We start from the raw sequence: 20,216 nt of genomic DNA, 5'->3' as shown, positions 1-20,216 counted from the left end.
TGTATGCTGAATGCTCAATTCTATTCTCCGAAATAATTTTAACTTATATAACTTTGAAATGACTACAAAGACTAACTTAACTACGAAGTTATATTGCTCATTTTCTACAAATCTCTAAAAGCAACCCAAAAGGTGGTAATTCTGAAATAACGCAAGCCATGCTTTTAAATAATAAAAATATTTTTGAGAGATTAAATAAAATTTTAAATTTATTGAAGTATTTTTTTTAAAATTGAATGTGTATTTTGAGTTAATTTATTAATTATATAAAACAAACCTAAAATTACATTTATATAACTCGGAAATTTTCAAACGGTTGTTTCAAAAATAATTTTAAAAATTTCTAGAAGTTTGTGGTGATGTTAAAAAAAAAAATTATTTTAGATAATAGACTGCATACAATAGCGACTTAACACCTTCCCCCATAACAATCTACGAAACTTGCTATTTTTAGCTATTTAAAGGCAGCAGCTTATGCAGCCAAGCAGTCAAGTTATCGTTCAAACAGTTCAATGAACTTTTTTTTAACTTTCATTATGCGAACTAAAAATTAACAAGAAGATAAATATACAAAAAAAAAAAAATACATATACTTTCAGCCCTTTGAGTTACCACGTTCAGTAATTTAATAAAAAAATAATATTATTCCCACATTCAGGTCTGACATTACGAAACTATGTAATATCCTCTTAAATATGCCCAAAACTATACACACTAAGCAGTGCGTACTTGTGTATTGAAACTGGAACTGGAGAGGATGATAATACTGTACCCTTCAATTAGGCTAGTTGAAACAAAGTGATGTGATATAATAACACACATTAAGCACATATTTGGAACGTCATAAAAACGCCTACAGAAAATGTGCTTATAAACTCTATGTTTAGGTGTATTCGGCAAATTAGCTAATTGGCTTATCATTGGTCCGGGCTTAAAACCGAAAATTATTGTAAAACGAGTCGGAAACGGTTATTAACTTTTTAAAGTACAAAAAAGTCTACTTTTTAACGAGAAGTAAACTACAAATTTCTGTTTTAATAAATATACCTAAAATGAATAATTTTGATGAAAGCTTAAATATGTTTATTGCAATTTTATTTGGACTCTAATATGTGTTTTATTTTCTTTGTGAAGCTGAGATCTCCCTTGACTAACTGAAAGATATTTTGATTTAAAATGTACTGTATATTAGGTTAGAAGATACAATTTCCTGTTCTTTACAAATGTTTTGTTATATATTTACAAATAATATTTGTTAAGAATATTCGGTTTCTCAAGTTCAAGATACAGATAGAGATGTATATCTGAGATACATGTAGATACTAGATACAAGATACAAGGCCACGGCGATTGTTTTCTTGTTATTGTTGTTGCTTGCAAAGATTTCACAAATACGTGAACCGTTGACTAATTTAAACATCGTACAAAGTTGCATTATAGCTAGAAATGAGTCTGTGCCAGCTTCTCTCTTTCCTCCTCTTCGCTTCCCTCTTCTCTCGATGCACCTCTTTCTCTGGGCTTTTCTCCACCTTTCGCCTATTGCATTGTTTATGACATTTCGCCTGCCTTATTTTTCCGCAGTCAAAGACATTTTTGTGACGCTCGTCGCAGACTTTTTTCTCCGAGTTTCACTGAGTTTTCTTTTCGTCAGTATTTCTCTAATGTTGTTGTTATTGTTAATATTGTTGTTGCTGTTGCCCTGGTGTGGGTAGCATCTGTATAAACAAACTGATTAACACTTCCCGTTGTTGTTGTTTCGCTCTCCACGACACGCGTTATCACTCAACTGACAGAGCGCCTGTCACTTGACAGTGGGTGAAAATGCCAATGAATTTCATTTTAATTGCAACCATTTTCCCCATAGATGTAGTGTGCTGGGTAGGGGTAAGCCTCATAAGATAACGTAGGGTCTGAAATGGGAGCAGCATGCAATTATTAGCTATATCTGATAAGCGACTTCCAAAATTAAAATTACTATGAAAACTTTTTATTATAATATGCCTTTATTTGGTATTTTTCAATTATTGCATTAGACTTTGTATTACATAGTTTCACTATTCAGCTTAAACAATTTCAGCAACATTGCATGAATACTTTCTAAGATTTGACACTGAACCACTTTCAAAATATTTTTAAATTTAAGTATGATAGATTTTTTGAATAAGCGCGTTTTTAAGATGTTGATATAAATATTTGATACCAGTATATAATCTTTTCGATGGAATTGAAAGCTATGTTGTTTTCTGATGTTAATTCTAACTAGGGAATAGAAAATTGTTTGTTAAGCGTGTTCAAGCCTACAAAGGTTGAGATTCCTAGGTTAACGTTTGCAGCCCTGGTTACTCAAGGCTTTTTGGAGTTCGTATGTTTACTTCCGCTTAACTAAATTGCACTCAGCTGCACTTTCAATATTTGCGCAACTAATTCGCACACGAGTTTTGCTATTTTTTCTCTTTGTTTTTCTGTCTATAATGGATATTTAACTGTTTGTGATGTAATACCAAGCGATGTGTCTGTATACAGTCTCCAGTTTCAGCTAGAAACTGTAGATGATTGTACAATGTACACCATGTTTGTTATATGGAGCTCTTTTGACCCAGTTGCAATGACACTTTCAAATGCCGTTGCAATCAAATACAAGTAGATACAAACATATGTATATATTTAAGTATTAAATGCATTTGTGGCTTTCTCGTAACATTTTCTGCATTGCATTGCGATGCTTTGCATAGTTCATAACGATGAAGAGAAAGTGCGTAGAACTGCAAAATAAAAAAAAATAAAAATATCTGAAAAAAGGAGAAAAAACTGGCAACTGTGTCAATTAATATGCTAAATTATACATACAAGTCGCCAGACACCAAACTGATGGCCCAGTTGGCGACTGCCAATCAATTGCAAAAAAAAAGCACCAGCGAGAAAGATAGAGTAAAAGAGAGACAGAGGGGAGGTGGGAAACTAGGAAGCATAATTCCCAGCTAACTAATTACCACACAATGTGACGTGAAAGTTCGTGAAACCGGCAAGAAGAAAGCGCTGACTGTGTCTATCTCCGTCTCTTTCACATATTTATGAACTTCCTCTCGGTTAATGTCAAGTTGCCATCAATTCGCCCCCATTTTTCGCCAACCACCTACAGGCCACCGCGAGCCGCAATTCAATTACGTAGCGCTTATATAATGTAATCTAGTGTAATCTTTGTCATTCAAAGTTGGTCAACTCTGAAAGTAGTTGGTTGACTTTTGAGTTCTACTCAAGCGCCTGCTTTCTAAGCCACCTTTCAAATTCAATTAAAAAAAAATATATGTATATACGTATATCAATATATATACAGAATCAGAGGGAGAGAAGAGAGAGACACACCCACACAGAACAAAATAGAACTGGAAATGATATAAATATGTATGTAATGTGCATGCATAAATTACGTATACGACATGTGGCCAAGATTAACGAAGTCCCTGCAGCAGCAACAGCTCGACTTTGACTTCAAAGTTGGACTTGCACATTTCCAATGGCAAAGGCCCAAAAGCCAGGTAAACAAACTATTCGTTGAGCTAAATACCCTGTAGAACCGAAGAAGAACTTTAATAAACTATTACATTGAAATAAGATTAAATTTCGCCTTATGTCTAATAATAATGTCCTCTTTTTTCCTTATGCGAATTTTACTAAAAGTACAGGGTTTTAAAAATTAAATGACGACCACAAATTTGCATAGTCGAGGCTGAAAATTAAATCAGTCATAAATAAAAAATCAAAAAGAAATGACCAAAACTACCTAAGAAAACAACAAAAGAATTGGGTCAGTAACACGCCGAAATAAAAAAGAAAGAAAGACAAAAACGTATCAAACAAACCAAAAAAAAGAAGAACGCAATTGAGCATGGTCATAGCTTTGAAATGAAAGACAAAGAATACAAACGATAAAGTCGATGACGAACCAAACGAATGGGAAGAATGTATAAGAATCTATTCCTATATATAAACTTGTACTATCAATATAAGTATGTATATAAGTTCACAGCGCAGCAAAAACAAAATTAATTAAAAGCAGCTGAGCAAAACAAATAAAAAGGCACAAAAAAACAGAGCGTAAAGAACATCAAATAAATTGCACAAGTTTTTGATAGACAAATAAAAAAAATTTAAAAAAAGGAAAAAACTAATTGATGACCCAATTCTTTTGTCAAATAACAACTATTTATATTTAAATTTGCTTTCATTTTGAACTATAAAACTAAACAAATTATTAGGCTTGAAATATTTTATAAAAACAAATTAATTAAAGAAGGACACTTTTGCTGAGTGTAGAACTTTGTGATCATGTATTAATAAAAATGTTCTTTCAGATATCTAAAAAAAAAAGTTTTTAAAATATTTCAACAGATAAAATTGTGGTAAACTGCTGGTTAAAGATATAAGCGGGTCCCCTTTCTTTAAAAATGGTTCGGAAAGGAACAGTTAATTACATATTTACATAAATATCATCTTAAACAATTTAAATGACCTTGAAAATCCGATAAACTTTAATACAACTGAAATAGCAAAATTTTAATTATAATTCAGGCATACGATACCGATACGAAATCTAAATTTTGAATTTTCGAACAGAACCTTCTCCAAATCATTGTAAGTTTAAACCATTTACTCGATATATAGACATTATCAGAATTAACTCATAATCAGCATAACCTACGAAAGCGTATAAACACACAAATAAAAACAATAATAGAAATAGAAAAAAAAAACAAAACAAAAGTTGCTGCTTCTGTCAATGAACTCTGGAAGCCCTTAAAGCACACACAAACACACACGCATACTCAGACTCACTCTAAACACACACACACAAACACACACACTAAGCGTGTTTGTGTGTAAAAAAGGCGACTTGTTTAATATCGGTCAATGTTTTCCAAAAAATAAAAAACGAGATAAGAATTTAAAAAATTTTTCTTTTGATTGCGTGTGTCTACTTAGCAGTATGCGTGTGTTGTGCGTGTGTGTGTGCGTTTTGGTGTTGTTGGTGTTGCAATGCCAAACTTTCACGTAACTTTTACGTGTTTTTTGTCTTGCTCACCTTCTCTCAATGCGTGAGTGTGTGTGTGTAAATTATATTATTTTCGCGTCTGTTTTGCCCGTTGTAAAGAGTCAACAACCTTCATCGTGTTCAAGAAGCGGTAGACCTTCCCTCCCTAAGCCCCTTGTTCTCTTACTCTGTCTCTGTCTTTCTCTCTCATTTTGCTCTCTCTGTAAAATAAAGCTAATGCTCCCTTAACCAACTAGCAAGAACAACTAGAAAGCTGTTTGCCTTAGCGGCCTTAATCAACATAAAAATGGCATCATACTTTGATAGTTGTTATTTTTATACCCGTCACTTAAAAAGTAAGTAAATGGGTATATTGTGTTCTTTGAAATGTATGGACCATCAACAGCCGAGTCGATATAGTCATGCTCGTCTGTTTGTCCATGTGAGCGCCTAAATCTCAGAGCTAATAAGAGCTAGAGCAACCAAATTTGGCACACAGACTGCTGTAAAACCCACACTGATAAAGTTTGTATTAAATTTTTGCCACGCCCCCCACACCCATCGGCTTTAATTATTATCTATCATCCTACTTAATCGCAACAAGATCGGTTAAACAGAACGGGTAATGGTAGTTTTAATTTTGAAAGCAATGCAATCTCCTAAAAGTATGGAACGCATACTCTTATTGTCGGGTTCCGACTGTGGCTAATTACGTAAATTATAACAACACCCAGAGCAACAACTACAATTATTTGTTTATTTTATTATGTAGCTTTAGCGACCGCAAGTGTTTGCCAACTATATATTTATATACATTAATTTATATTACTTTTGTTAAGCATTTCTTTAATCTATTTAAAGAGCATTTCATATTCGGTTAAATATCAATTTTTATTGATTTTCTTTTTTTTTACAAAACAGTTAGTTATAGATTTTTAGCCTAGGTTTCTTATGCACTTTTTGTGTTTTTATTTGATTTTGGAAACTGTCTTTTCAACACTTTCGCTGGACCGCTCTAATGACGTCTATCAAATAGAAATTTTGGCTATAAGATTAAATACTTTCGAATTGGCTTGGATGTAACAACTTAAAATCGTAGAATATATTTAAGTAATGATATGCGCAGATTCCTTATAAACTTTGTCATGATGTTTAATATTTGATTTGTTTATTCTCTAAAGTTTCAATATTTGATTCAACTGAAATCGTCTGTACAGAATATTTATTTTTGTCATTGCAAATTAATGCTCTCAAATGTAGATTCTAAATACATATCTAAATTGTAAATATTTTTTATTTGATGTACATTTTCTTCTTTAACTTCGTGTGACAATTAACTTATGTTTTAGCATTCTATCAAATTATTTGACTCCGCTGCGTCGACAGTTTTTATGTTATTAAATTCAATTTGTAAGTCTTGCATTTCTGATAACCTTGTATATGTGGGCTAGGGTTTACTTTTTGCTTTGTCATTCCATTTTTTTTTTCGGTTTGACCCATAAACCTGAACATTGCCCATATGGCACGCTTCCCAACTAGCAGAATTTGCAGTTCTTAAGCTGGGAAAATAGCAACAACAATCACTTTAAGATCTCTGGCAACACGTGACAGCTTAAAAAGACAACAGAAATAAAAAATGAAGGGGAAAAAAGAAGGAAATAAAAACTTCAGAGTAAGCAACTTGGTGGGAGAAGCTGTTGTCAACAAAAAAACAGATAAGTATGTATATATGGTAAATGGTATTTCGTACATACCAAGTTTATTTCACTTTAAACGAAATTTCATTGGAAATTCGTGTGTGTTATGAACATCATTAACTTCAAAGCATTACTTTCTTTTAATTTGTAATCGCCATTGGTCGACAAAACACAATTTTATTAATTTTTTAACTTCAGCTTAGACTTTAAGCATATATATATAATGCTCACGTAGGCACCAAGAGAAAAAAGTTTCCCGTTACGAATACATCCAGAATAGTAATCTTAGTAATTAACCTAATAACTGCAAATAAACTCATGGGCATAAAAATTTTTGTGCCGCCACGATATTTGAAACAAATATACATCTTAAATTAAAGAAGTAAGCGACATTTACAAGGAAGTGATTAAAATATTTAAGGTATTAATACAAATTATATACTTTAAATTTGTCCCTTTTTCCTGGATCTATCGTATTTTTAAATTTTAAAGTTGTATTGTTTTTAAAACAAGCTCTTCTGAATAGGTTTTAAAAGCTTTGGTTTCACTCGTGTCATACGAGTCGTATGTAGTATACAATAAAATATATTTAGTGTTCATTATTAAGAACTTTGCTTTAATTTTTAAATATTCCATTTTCATGACTTTCATAAAACTACAGGTAAAGGTTTTTTTTTAAACTTGCTACATTAATAAATTAGCATTTTACTCAGAGCTCGAATTGTCGCATAAATGTCGTAAGAAAATATTAATATTAATTTCGTATATTTGATCTATGTAATTGCTATAAGCAAGTTCTCCATTTCCACTTTTTGGTTACGAGTTCCAGTAAAATTATTATTTTTGATTATAAAACAAAAATGTTCCAATTTCATTAGTTTTTTTTTTTTTTTATTAATTGTGTACTGCTTGGAATGCAACAATTTTTAATAATGTTTTCAATTTTCTTGCCTATCAGAACCCGGACATTGCATTTTGTTGTTGCATTCATAATGCAGCTGAGACTCCTATTCACTGCGTATTTATCAGATACTTTGTATGCACATGCAACGCGATTCATGAAGTCGTGTATGTGTGCGTGTGGCAAGTGTGTGTGTGTGTGTGTGTGCGTATGCTTTGTTTGATGTTGTCTCTTGCTGACTGCATTGACCCCCACTTGGGGCCTGTGCCAGGCGTTATTATTATTGTTGGTGTTGTTGTTTCTGTTGTTCTTGCTGATGTTTTTGTTGTGGTTGTTGTTGTTATTGTTGCTGTCTCATACACGCACATTGCGGTTCATTGCACTGTCTATTTACTTTAACTTCCCATATTCAACATTTACATTTCGTTTTTCCTTTTTTTTCGTAAAATTTTGGTTTTCTTTTTTTTTAACTGAGGATGCTGCATTTTGAATTGATTATTGTAATCTTCTTCTTTTTATTTTTTGAAGTTCCCTAGTTTATTTGTTGGCCGAGGGGGTGTCAGAAAACAAGAGAACTTTTAAATAAATTTGATAGGTACATAGCAACCACAAAAAGAGAGTGAAAGAGACGTGGCGTGGGGGGGGGGGGTTGGAGATGGAAAACTGAGGCTATTGACTCGTGCGATCTTCGTTGGTATTCGTGCATGTTGTAGGAGGAGGAGTAAGAACCGAAGCATCGACCGAGAGTTAAGCAAAAGAAAACAGAGAATCCACTGAACAGAGAAACGGAGAGCACAGAACAGTATAAGAGAGGAATGGGAGAGAGCGCGAAAAAGAAAGAAAGAGAGCAACGCCTCGTCACACACATGTGATATCGGCGATAACAGTTGACAATGGAGAATCGTTTATTCGTCCCTCAGTCCGTTGCTGTAATATTGAACTCCATACAAAGAAATAAACATATGAATACACACACACACACACACAGTCTCACAATGATTTTACTTTTGCTTCGAATTGGGATTGAGATTGGAACTTTGTTTCTTTATGCCCTGCACCAAACAATCGACTGCGAAAGCGTATAATCAAGTTGTGCATATCTTTTGATAAAGCCAGAATGGAACATATGCATATATATATAGATGAGTTTACTTACTACTTATACTAATAGGGCAATTGACCTGCATGTGATTATCTGAGATTATTGTATAATGTGAGTTGAATATTAGAGCCTTCTATATATGTACATATTCTTAATCAGTATCAACAACTGAGTCATTCTTTGCCATTTATAATGCGATTTACGCGATATATGTGAGTGATAAAAGTAGTGATAAAACAAAATTTTTTGTTGATGAAACTGTTTTCTTTGTTCTTCATTTGTATGATGCACCAAATAACTGATGAAACCTGTAAAAAATTAATTTTTACTTATGTGATACTTCAAGTAATACATGAAATAACTGAAAATCAAATTTTTGCTGATGATTATAAAAACCATTTATGTAAACTTGATAACTTGATAAATATTATTTTAAAAGCCTATAAATACAAGACAGACCCAATAACTATAGAATAACTTGACTAAATTAATGCATTAAAATTGTAAAATTGATGTATTAAAAAACAAGGGGGCTCACTAATATATATACCAATTTTACATTTGGAGATTAACATAACTACTATAAATTAGCAATTGAATTAACAGAAGAAATGTATATTAACATAACAATTATATTACATGTCTAACATAAATTATACTTTGTTTATAAACCATTTACATAACATTGGTCGCATTCACCAGAAAACATGCTCCCTTATCAAGTATCACAAAAATTTGATGCTACTAATACTTCCTGGTGAATGCGTTGATATATTTTTCTGCCAACAGCTGATAATCGAATTATCGATAATAATTGCAGCACAGATAGGAAATTAAATTAAAACTATCAAATAAATTAAAATAAATTGTATGTATTTAAAAACTGCTGCTGCAGTTGCACATTGATAACAAAGAAGACTTTCGATAAACATTTCATGTGTATCGAAAAAAATTTCTGACGGGAGCACTTTTCTGCTCAGCACAAAGTAGCAGTCTTTTTTTAAGATACATGCTCAGGTATCATGAAACACAAAAGTTGGTATCATGATACGGTATCAGTCCCGTTCACCAGAAGTATCATAGGTATCATAAAAATTATCAGGGAGCAAACGTGCCTGGTGAACGCGACCATTGATATCAAATGTATAACTTCAACTAGTCGGAAAGGCTATAGTTGAGATCCCGACCATAGAAAACCCTTTACTTATTTAAATATATATTAAAGTACTTTATAGAATTTACTACCTTATAAAAACTACTGCATACTTTTGGGTGCTTGTATTGCCTTAATTTTTAATAACTTTGGTTAGGTATTACTGCCGTTCTACTTGTCCTGCTGCGGTTAAGTAAATACTCGAATTAGATAATATAAATAGATAACGTTAATTACTATAAAAAACGTATTATCTTAAGATGCCTCCTTCTTGCCAAAATGCTAAGGCAAACAAAATCTGCGTGCACAACATAGCAAAGTTGTCATAAAATTTGGTAGTTCTAGCCTTAATAGTCTCTAAGATCCAAATGATTATACGGACTACAACATATCTCCCCAAACATCTTTCCTGTCTATTAACCGATCTATGTATTCAGCACACGTCAGGACTCCTCCCCCATCATGTGTGCCAAGTTTCAAGTCGGTAGTTTTAAAATTGCTTTTAGATTTTATATCATTTATGTGGTTGGCCGTCGACGTGGCCAAATTTTATAATAAACTTAATATAGGTCAATATCCTAAGAGTATTGTCACCAAATTTGGTTGCTCTAATTTTTATAGTTTCGGAGATAAAAGTGTTCCAAATGGTGTAACATAATTTGTCACAAATCTAATTGGCTCGTGTAGCCATTTTTGGGTACCGAGCTTATTTAGAATTAATAATATAAATTTAAAAAATATTTTAATTTGTCAAAGCTCTGAAAATTTGTTCAGACATTTAAAAGCAATGGTTTCTTTTTTTCAGGAACAGCAACAGTTGCTTTTGGGTTGCTTTAGCGTTGTTATAAATTTGTAGAACACACCTAATAATGTTATTTACAGAGTATTTCGTTCTTATTTTTAAACTAATTTATGATTTTTAATTAATAAACTTAGTATTAAATTAATTATATTAATAACTTATTTTAAAATCGTTTTTTCTTGCAGTGCGTCTCAAACGTCTTCGTTAACATTTCCCACACAAGCAATTGCAATGCCAAGCCATCACATACAACAACAACAGCAGAAGCAACATCAGCTACAACAACAACAACAACAGCCCACTTTAAAGCTGACATTTCAGAACTTAAACGTGTTGCACAACGAACGCAAAATACTTTCCGATGTGAGTGGATTAGTCAGGTAACAACAACAAAAACAAAAACACACAAACAAACAACAACAAAAAAAAGCCAAATCAAGCAGACAATAAATAATAAAAACAACAGTGCGTAACAGTGGCATAATAAAACAAGCAGAACAAAACCCACTGAACCAATGACAACTCTCACCATCTCTCTTTCTCTCTCTCTTTCTCTCTGTCTCTCTCTCTCTCTCTGTATCTCCCTCTCTCTCTCTGGCTGCTGCAGTCCGGGCGAAGTGCTGGCCATTATGGGACCCTCGGGTAGCGGCAAAACAACACTGTTAGACTGCTTGAGTGGCCAGCGGCACTTTGATAGCGGTGGCGTTTATCTCAATCGAGAGCCACTCTCCAAGCGTTGGCGCCGCAAAATTGGCTACGTGCTGCAGGAGGAGATCTTCTTTACACAGCTGACGCTGCGCGAAACGGTTCTCTACACGGCGCTGTTGCGTCTGCCCGAGTCAATGGCGCGTGCGGAGAAATTGCGTCTGGTGGATCACATACTGGAGACATTGGAGCTCACCTGCTGTCAGCAGACCAAGTTCGGAGATTACCTGAATCGCGGTCTCTCTGGCGGGGAAAAGAAGCGCGCCAACATCGCCTGCGAACTGCTGACCAATCCTCTCCTTATGCTTCTTGATGTGAGTACAAAATAACAATTAATTCAATATAAAAGAGTACAAGTGAGGCACATGCTACGTTTAAACCAAGGCGAATTTTTATATAGGTGACTTCGACCAATGTATTTAAGGGGGCATACACTATTTTTAGCTCGCTCTTTCAGCACGCACTAGACAGAGATAGCAATCGACGTTTGCATGCACGCTTGGACCCTCGAAAAGCGCAGCTGTGGTGAAAACGACACCTATAGTAACTTCACCTTAGTTTAGACTAGCTAGAAATTTTTTTGATTTTTTAAATTTAAAATAAACAACGCACATTAGTCAAATTTGATCATTGGATGGTTAGGAATGAATGAACAAAATATAAGAAAATGCTCGTAAATAAAGTCAAACTAAACTAATATCTTCATTAAAATATATAATAATATAAAATGGGAAATAAAACAGACAGATTTGTCTTTTTTTTAAAATGTATTTGCCTGAATTTTTCGAAAACTTCCCCTATCAGGAAATCTGTCCTTTTTTAATTTGTGTTATACTTTGAAATATTCGCCTAAATTATTTATTTAATATTAAAAAAAAATAATTGAATGGCATCCATGTTAAAGTTGACTCGATTTACTTGTAAAAGAATCAAAATAGCTTGCCAAATTTCGGGAATCGTGATTTATAGGGCTGGTTGGCCACTGGCTTAACAGCCCTATTACAGCTCCACGACAGCGACTTAACAGAAAAATGTCGTATTAGCGACGCGCAGTGGGGCTATTTCTCATTTTGCGTTGCAAGAATCATGTCTTTTGAGCCAGTGAAGATATTTTCAAAATCTAAAAAGCATTTTATAGAAAACTTCCCAAGTAAAATTACATCCCACACAGGGTGATTTGCACAATGGGTGACTCGGGCTTGTCCGTTAAAGTTGTTGTTTTCTGCACTTATTTTGCATGTAAAATTAAAAAAAATAAATCTATTTTTTGTCTGAAATATACATTTTAATCTTTTTTCGTCTTTAAAACAACATTGTTAAATATTTAAAATAGTTTATTACGCTAATTAAAGAAAATTTTTTTTTTTTTTGAGAAATCTTGTAGGATGCCTTGCACAGAGAAAACGTATGTAATTGCACTGCGCTCTTCCTCTCCTACCACCATTTTATGGCGATGTTGCATGAGTTTTGTACTATAACTAAGCTTAAACGCCCTTGATGCAGGCAAAACCGAGATAATTTAGTTAGAGAATTAAATACCCAAGCGTCCTGTAATAGTGGGATAGTGGAAAGAAACAATTTTTTTTGAAAACTTTATTTAGAATGAACATACATTTCAGAGGAAATCAAAAGCAAAAAGATCAGTCGCATAACTTGTCTACAATTTAGCTGAAAAGTTTGTATTTTTTGTAAAATTTGGTCATTTGTGCGCGCACTAAAAAATGTGTCAGCTGCGAGAGGCTGTCACGCCCTCAATTTTTACCCGGTTTCAATAAATGGATTCGTAATCTTTGAAAATTTCTCTATCGAAATGCACATATTACTTTTTAAGAACGCTTTCGTCAAAATAATGATTTTTGCCACGCTATTCGGCCTGCGGCTCCAGGTGCGAAGCCACACGAAGTTTTATACTGTACGTGCGCAGGCAGCGCTGCGGCAGAGAAAATCCTTATACACGGCGTACGGCGTGTGCCGACCACTGATTTAAACTAGTAGTTTTAGAGCCATCAATATTTGATTTTAGAAAATTATTTTTTTTAGTTGTTTTTTCTGTCGATTTTTTTATATTATAATTTTGGGAAAACTAAAAAAAAAGTAAATAAGATAATTTTAAGCCGTAATTTACTTAGATACATCAATAAAGCGTCGTTTAAGATATGATTCATTCAAATCTATGGAGAGACGGCTAAGTTATTAGCATATAAACAAACAAATTTCAAGTAAAGGTTGATTTTCGACTGATCGGTTACATGGCAGCTATATGTTATAGTGGCCCGATGCCAAACAAATTTGGTCAGTTCATATAAGTCGACACAAGGTACATATTTTGTGAGTTTGGTTGCTTGGCAGCTATAAGATTTATTGGTCCGATCTCAACCAAATTTGGTTATGATGTAAATGACAATTTAAGATACACAATTTAAAAGTTTCATTGAAATATTTTAGAAAATAACAAAAGCTTTCATACCAAACCTTGATTTTCTACCAATCGGTCCTATGGCAGCTATATAATATAGTTAACCGATTTGAACCAATTTCGGTCAGGATGCATAAGACCAACTTAAATGCATATTGATATTTTCATACCAAAACTTGATTCTACAACGATCGGTCCTATGGCAGCTATATGATATAGTGAACAGATTTGAACCAATTTTGGCGAAGATGTTTACGACAACACAGAATACACAATTCGTGAGTTTGGTTAAAATATCTTAGTGAATTAGAAAGTTTTTCAGATTTTCGACCGATCGCTCATATGGCAGCTATATTGAATAGTAAACCGATTTGAACCAAGGGATATATAACACATTACTGCACACACAACCTGTGAATTTGGTTGATTTATCTCAAGAAACAACAGAACTTTTCATACTAAAGGCTGTTTCTCAACCGATCCCTCCTACGGCAGCTATGTAATATCGTAATCCGATTTTAACAAAATATGGTCAAAATGTGTAAATAAAAAAAAATTGATATTCTGTGATATTGGTTAAGATATCTCAAAAATCATTTTTATACCAATTGTCAATACCGCTCTACAACGAAGTCATCAAAATCGACAATAACATACCTACTAATATTTTAATGAATCATATCTTAAACGACGCCTTATTAATTAAAATTTCTTAATTATTTTTTTTCAAGTTTTCCTAGAAATTTAAAGTCAAAAAATCGTAAAAAAAAAGGTGAAAAAAATCATAATTTTCTTAATTCAAGAATTAGTGGCTCTTAAACTACTGGTTTTAATCTTAGATTGTGTATAAATGAATTATAGATATATTCGTTAGCAAACGTAAAGCTTTTGAATATCGGGTATTCTCGAGTAATGATGACAAATGCGGGCGCACTTCTGAAAAACGGTAAGAAAAAAAGCCAAATTTTACAAAATCCTACAAAAAAGCCTCACCATAAAAAAAAAAATTGTCTTTGGTATATGGGGCTCCAAATAATTCCGAAAAAGCAAGTTTTCTTCGTTTAATAGCCAAAAACCGCAAATTTTTTGCCTAGTGATATCTAAAATATTATATTTAAAACCACTGGAGAGCATAATTGCTGGATAGTAAAGTAATCCGTCAGGTCAGAAATTGTTTAAAAATTTAGTTGACAAAAATTTGAGAAATTTTACTTTAACTATTTTAAATCAGTCTGTATAAAATCTTTAGATGCAATCGACAGCAACAACTGTTCGATCTGGTCAGAAAATACAAATCAAAATAAAGTGTTAAACTTGTTCATATAGCAAGCAAAAATATGTATAAAGCTTGTGTTACCATGAACAGCTAATAGTTAGGAAATAAAAAATATTAATTTTTTATTAAAAATATGTGGTTGCATTGCTTTGTCCAAGAAACCAGTGCTCGTTATGACCGCTCTTAAGTATAACAGCAATGTTTACGTTATTTTTCTACGTTTTACGTTATAATCTTTCTTGATTTTGCTGTTTATGTTTAAGACTTACTATGTTTTGAAATTAATTATTTACAGGAGCCAACTTCTGGTCTGGACAGTCACTCGGCCATATCGTTGATGAAGGTGCTCAAGCGTTATGCTCAGCTGGAGCAGAAGACAATTGTGATAAGCGTACACCAGCCGTCTTCGCAAATGTTCCACATGTTTGACAAGCTGTTGTTGTTGCATCAGGGACGCACCGCCTATTTTGGGGAGGTGCACAATATCTATCGGCACTTTGAGGATATTGGTGTTACCATCAAGCCCCACTATAATCCCGCTGACTTTGTGTGTAAGTGCAGGAGATTATTTTAGTCGGATTCTAGTTATTCGCAATTTATCCCCTTCTTACATTTTTTTTTTTTTGCAGTGGAACAACTAAAATCACATCCGGATATACGGGAAAAGCTGTTCATCGCCGCCAGGGAGTCCCATGGCAACTATTTAAATCGTAATTGCATTAGCAGTCATCAGAGTTGCCAAGACAAAGCGTCGAAGAAGCAGCATGACAGCATTCTAATAAACGATATCATCAACAATTATTATAATCAACGGCATCATCATCACAATCATCATCGTCATCATCACGATGAGCATCATCATCAATATGCAAATTTACATCACCCTGCGAATGATTGTGAGACCGATGAGGAGGCTGCTCAACATTTAGTTTGGTGCGGCGCCGATTCCCAATCAAATTTCAGTTCCTGTGCCTCCAGTGATTGCCAATCCTACAGTGTTGGCAAAAATTGTGCTAATGATGATGAATGGCTTTCGTATCCGACACGTTTCCATACACAATTTAGTGTGTTATCCAGCCGTAACTTCAAGGAGGCCAAGCCACGCATGTTGTCCAAATTGAATTGGTTTCAAACAATTGGCCTGGCTCTGATGGCGGGCGCCATTTGGTTTCAGCTGCCACGCACCGAGGAATTCCTGCATGATCTACAGGGCTGGATGTTTTTTTCGCAGACCTACTGGATGCTCTTTGCACTATTCGGTGCGCTCAATTCATGTGAGTGCAAGTGCATAAACAATATACCGCCAGGCTTAGGAGCATTAGATTAATTTAATATTGATTCCTGATTGAGAGAAGAAAGTAAAGTTTTTTGTATTCTGTATTTTCAGTGATTACTAGTATGCTTTATTTAATGCGCTTCAAATACATTTTCTTTAAAGTTGTTTACGGAAAGCTTTGAAATGCACTGTCAACAAAATAAAGAAAATTAATGAGAGATTAATCAAATTTGTTAATAAACATCTTTACTTATAAAATAAGTAAAAGGCCATTTTGTGTTCGTTGGAATGTATGTAACAGTGAGAAGGAGGCATCTCCGACCCTATAAAGTATATATATTCTTGATCAGCATCAATAGCCGAGTCGATATAGTCATGTCCGTCTGTCTGTATTAAAAAAAGGATCTCAGAGACTATAAGAGATAGAGATACAAAACTTTCAACCACAGACTTCTATGTACCCCACGCAAATCAAGTTTGTTTCAAATTTAAGCCACGCTCCCCTCCACCCCCAAAAATCGCGAAAAACCACCACACCAACAGTTTTTGAGATAATACGTTTTTTGTGGTAATAAACTTTTTCTATTAGTATTATCTATTATCCCACTGAGTCGCATCAAGATCGGACAGTTAATTTAATTTATTTTCTTTGATAAACTTTCATAATCCGTACAAGTTTTTAACACATAGGTTAATAAAGTCTTGAAAACGACCGATATTCGATATTCTCAGAGAGAGTTTAATTTGATATGTTTTTATTTTCTTAAGATAATATTTATTGCAAAATAGTTTTTTTTGCTTAAATAACTTAATTAACTGGCCTCATCTCGAAATCTATCTTTATGTTCTGATTATTTTTTTGCTTGATTTTAATGCGCTTTTCATGTATACTCGTTAGTCCCCTCGGAGCGTGAGGTCATCAGCAAGGAGCGTCGATCGGGCGCCTATCGTTTGTCTGCCTATTATCTGGCCAAAATGTGTGCGGAGCTGCCTCTGGTGATAACTTTACCCACTGTCTACCTCATGATTAGCTATCCCATGCTAGGCTGTAGCAGGTAAGTTTTAAAATATAAATATTTATATGTTAGTTTACAATATTTTCCTATTATTTTTGTAACAGCTTAAAGCTCTTCTTTTTGATGTTGATATTTTTGCTGCTAAATACAATTGTGGCACAGAGCGTTGGCTTCTTCATTGGCGCTTGTTGCATGGATATGAATGTGAGCATTACACTGAGTGCACTCTATACGCTTGCCACACAGCTCTTTGGCGGTTATCTTTCGTCACGCATTCCGGAAGGTCTCAGCTGGATAAGGTATACATCGATGATACACTATGCATACCAGAATATGCAAATACTTGAGTTTCGCGAGGGACCAGCTATTAGGTAAGGCATCAGAGTGTGTTTATTTCAATATTGCATATAAATTTAATTCGTATACGATTTCCGATTTACAGCTGCGGATCCCCGAGCAGCTATGAGATATGCAAACAGCAGACAACCGAATTCATTCCATATGAGGAAATACTCAAAGCACAAAACTCCACATCACCACTCTGGCTGAATACGCTAATACTGATGATGTTCTTTCTGGTATTTCGCGGACTGGGCTATGCGGTGCTGCGTTATCTGCGGTGCCCCAAAAAGACGTGATACAGTTGACAACGAACCAGTGATACGTAATTAGTAACAAGTGTAATCCTATATCATATATGATATATATCAAATCCTAATCTATTTGTTGAACAAACTACAAACGTGCGCCAATTTTTGTGATTCAAATTTCAAGCCACATCAATTAGTAATTACTTTTAAATATTATAAAATATTTAGCTTATTTATATATTAATCCTCTTAATCTATCATATGTATGTACATTTACATGGCAAAAGGCAGGCACTATATCCAAAATTTTGTTTGTTGCATTTTGTGAACAGCAATTTTTGTTTTGTTTTATGCATTTTAATTGTTAGCCATTTATCCTAAATCTTATTATTATTATTAATAATATAAACATTATTATCATTATTATGTTGCTGCTAAAGAGAAATATTTGTTTTGCTTATGCGAAAATAATGTTTTAATTTACGTTTTAAACCCAAAAGTAATGCAAGTTAACAGCCCATATTATTATTATTACGTACATCATATATATATCGCACATTTCTGTACTATATATATATATACATATAAAATTCTAAAAAGTTTTGTAGATTTTTTCACTTGGGAAAAAAACACTGTGATTTAGTATGCTAGTTTTTTAATTAGTTTTAAGATGGCTGCATAAGTGATGTTTGCTAGAAAACCATGTAAAACATTAAAAAATTGTATGAACATATACAAAATGTGTATTATGTTTACATTTACTAATAACATGTAATTAAATTTATTTAAACATTCATGAAAAATAATCGTTATGCGTTTCAATCAAAAATCACTCCTTTGAATGCCAATAACGATAGCTCAGTTTCATTCAATATTTGATTCTTTTACACTTGTTCTGCGTTCGCTCATAATAATTTAACGCTGCGACCACTCTTGACAATTAAGTTACTGTACCCTGTGCAGGTACATATATTTAGTATGTGCAAAGTATGTAACAGGCAAAAGGAAGCGTTGCAAACCCCATAAAGTATATATATTATTGATCAGAAACAACTGCTGATTCGATAAAGCCATGTCCGTCTGTCCGTATAAACGAAAAAATCTCAGGTGGTACGAGCTAGAAGCACATAATTTGGAATGTGGAATCATTATAATATCAGGCAGAACAAGTTAATTTTAGAGATCGCAAATAAAGACTATTTTGTTTGTAGACCCCGTACTTAAAAAAAGTACAGGGGTCTATTGGGTTTGTTTTAACGAATATGTGCGTAACAGGCAGAAGGCGGCATGGCAGACCCTATAAAGTATATATATTCTTGATCAGCATCAATAGCCAAGTCGATATAGCAATGTCCGTCTGTCTGTCTGTCTGTCTGTATAAACACCTAGATCTCAGAGACTATAAGAGCTAGAGACACCAAACTTGGTATGTAGGCTCCTCTATATTGCAAGCAGATCAAGTTTGTTTCAAAATTCGGCCACTCCCCCTTTATCGCCCATAAATCGAAAAAAAAAAATTCATATCCAAATTATAAGAACAATTTAAAAGCTAGTGAAACCAAATTTGGTATGTAGATTCCTCAATATTGCAGGCGAATCGGTCATAGGACCGATCGGGTGAAAATCAAGTCTTAGTATGAAAAACTTTAATTTTTTATGAGATATCGTAACCAAACTAATAGAATATGCATTAAAATTGGTTTTATATATCCTGTCTAAAGTTGGTTCGAATCGGACCACTTTATCATATAGCGCCCATAGGAACAATCGGGCGAAAATCAAGTTTTAGTATAAAAAACTTTTTTGCTTTATGAGATATCGTAACCAAACTAATATAATATGTATATAACTTGGTTTTATACATCCTGTCCAAAGTTGATTCAAATCGGACCACTATATCATATAGCTGTCATAGGACCGATTGGGCAAAAATTAAATCTAAGTATGAAAAACTTTTTAGTTTTATGAGATATCGTAACCAAACTAATAGAATATGCATTAAACCTGGTTTTATATATTCTGTCCAAAGTTGGTTCGAATCGGTCAACTATATAATATAGCTGTCATAGGACTGATCGGGTGAAAATTAAGTCTTAGTATGAAAAACTTTTTTGTTTAATGAGATATCGTAACCAAACTGATATAATAAGCATATAACTTGGTTTTATATATCCTGTCCAAAGTTGATTCAAATCGGACCACTATATCATATAGCTGTCATAGGACCGATCGAACGAAAATCAAGTCTTGGTA

General features: G+C 33.6%; 1 protein-coding gene across 2 annotated transcripts in view; it reads left to right on the top strand.

The window, feature by feature from the left end:
* The window catches only part of LOC117780513 (ABC transporter G family member 21), a 35,647-nt gene extending 16,878 nt beyond the window's left edge, over nt 1-18,769 (top strand). Inside the window, exons 3-9 of one of the 2 annotated variants that reach the window (XM_034617069.1) lie at nt 10,870-11,064; nt 11,292-11,703; nt 15,377-15,632; nt 15,711-16,355; nt 17,256-17,412; nt 17,478-17,744; nt 17,816-18,769. In XM_034617069.1, coding sequence (XP_034472960.1) covers nt 10,870-11,064; nt 11,292-11,703; nt 15,377-15,632; nt 15,711-16,355; nt 17,256-17,412; nt 17,478-17,744; nt 17,816-18,011 — 2,128 coding nt within the window. In that variant the 3' untranslated portion in view covers nt 18,012-18,769. Of the gene's footprint in view, nt 1-10,869; nt 11,065-11,291; nt 11,704-15,376; nt 15,633-15,710; nt 16,356-17,255; nt 17,413-17,477; nt 17,745-17,815 lie in introns of those variants that run through there. The other variant, XM_034617070.1, reaches the window with a different exon arrangement.
* Nucleotides 18,770-20,216: the final 1,447 nt, after the last annotated feature.

This window comes from Drosophila innubila, assembly GCF_004354385.1.
Source record: "Drosophila innubila isolate TH190305 chromosome 2L unlocalized genomic scaffold, UK_Dinn_1.0 4_B_2L, whole genome shotgun sequence".
Classification (NCBI taxonomy): domain Eukaryota; kingdom Metazoa; phylum Arthropoda; class Insecta; order Diptera; family Drosophilidae; genus Drosophila; species Drosophila innubila.
Note: the sequence above shows the minus strand (reverse complement) of the source record. Positions and strands in the feature narration are given on the sequence as shown.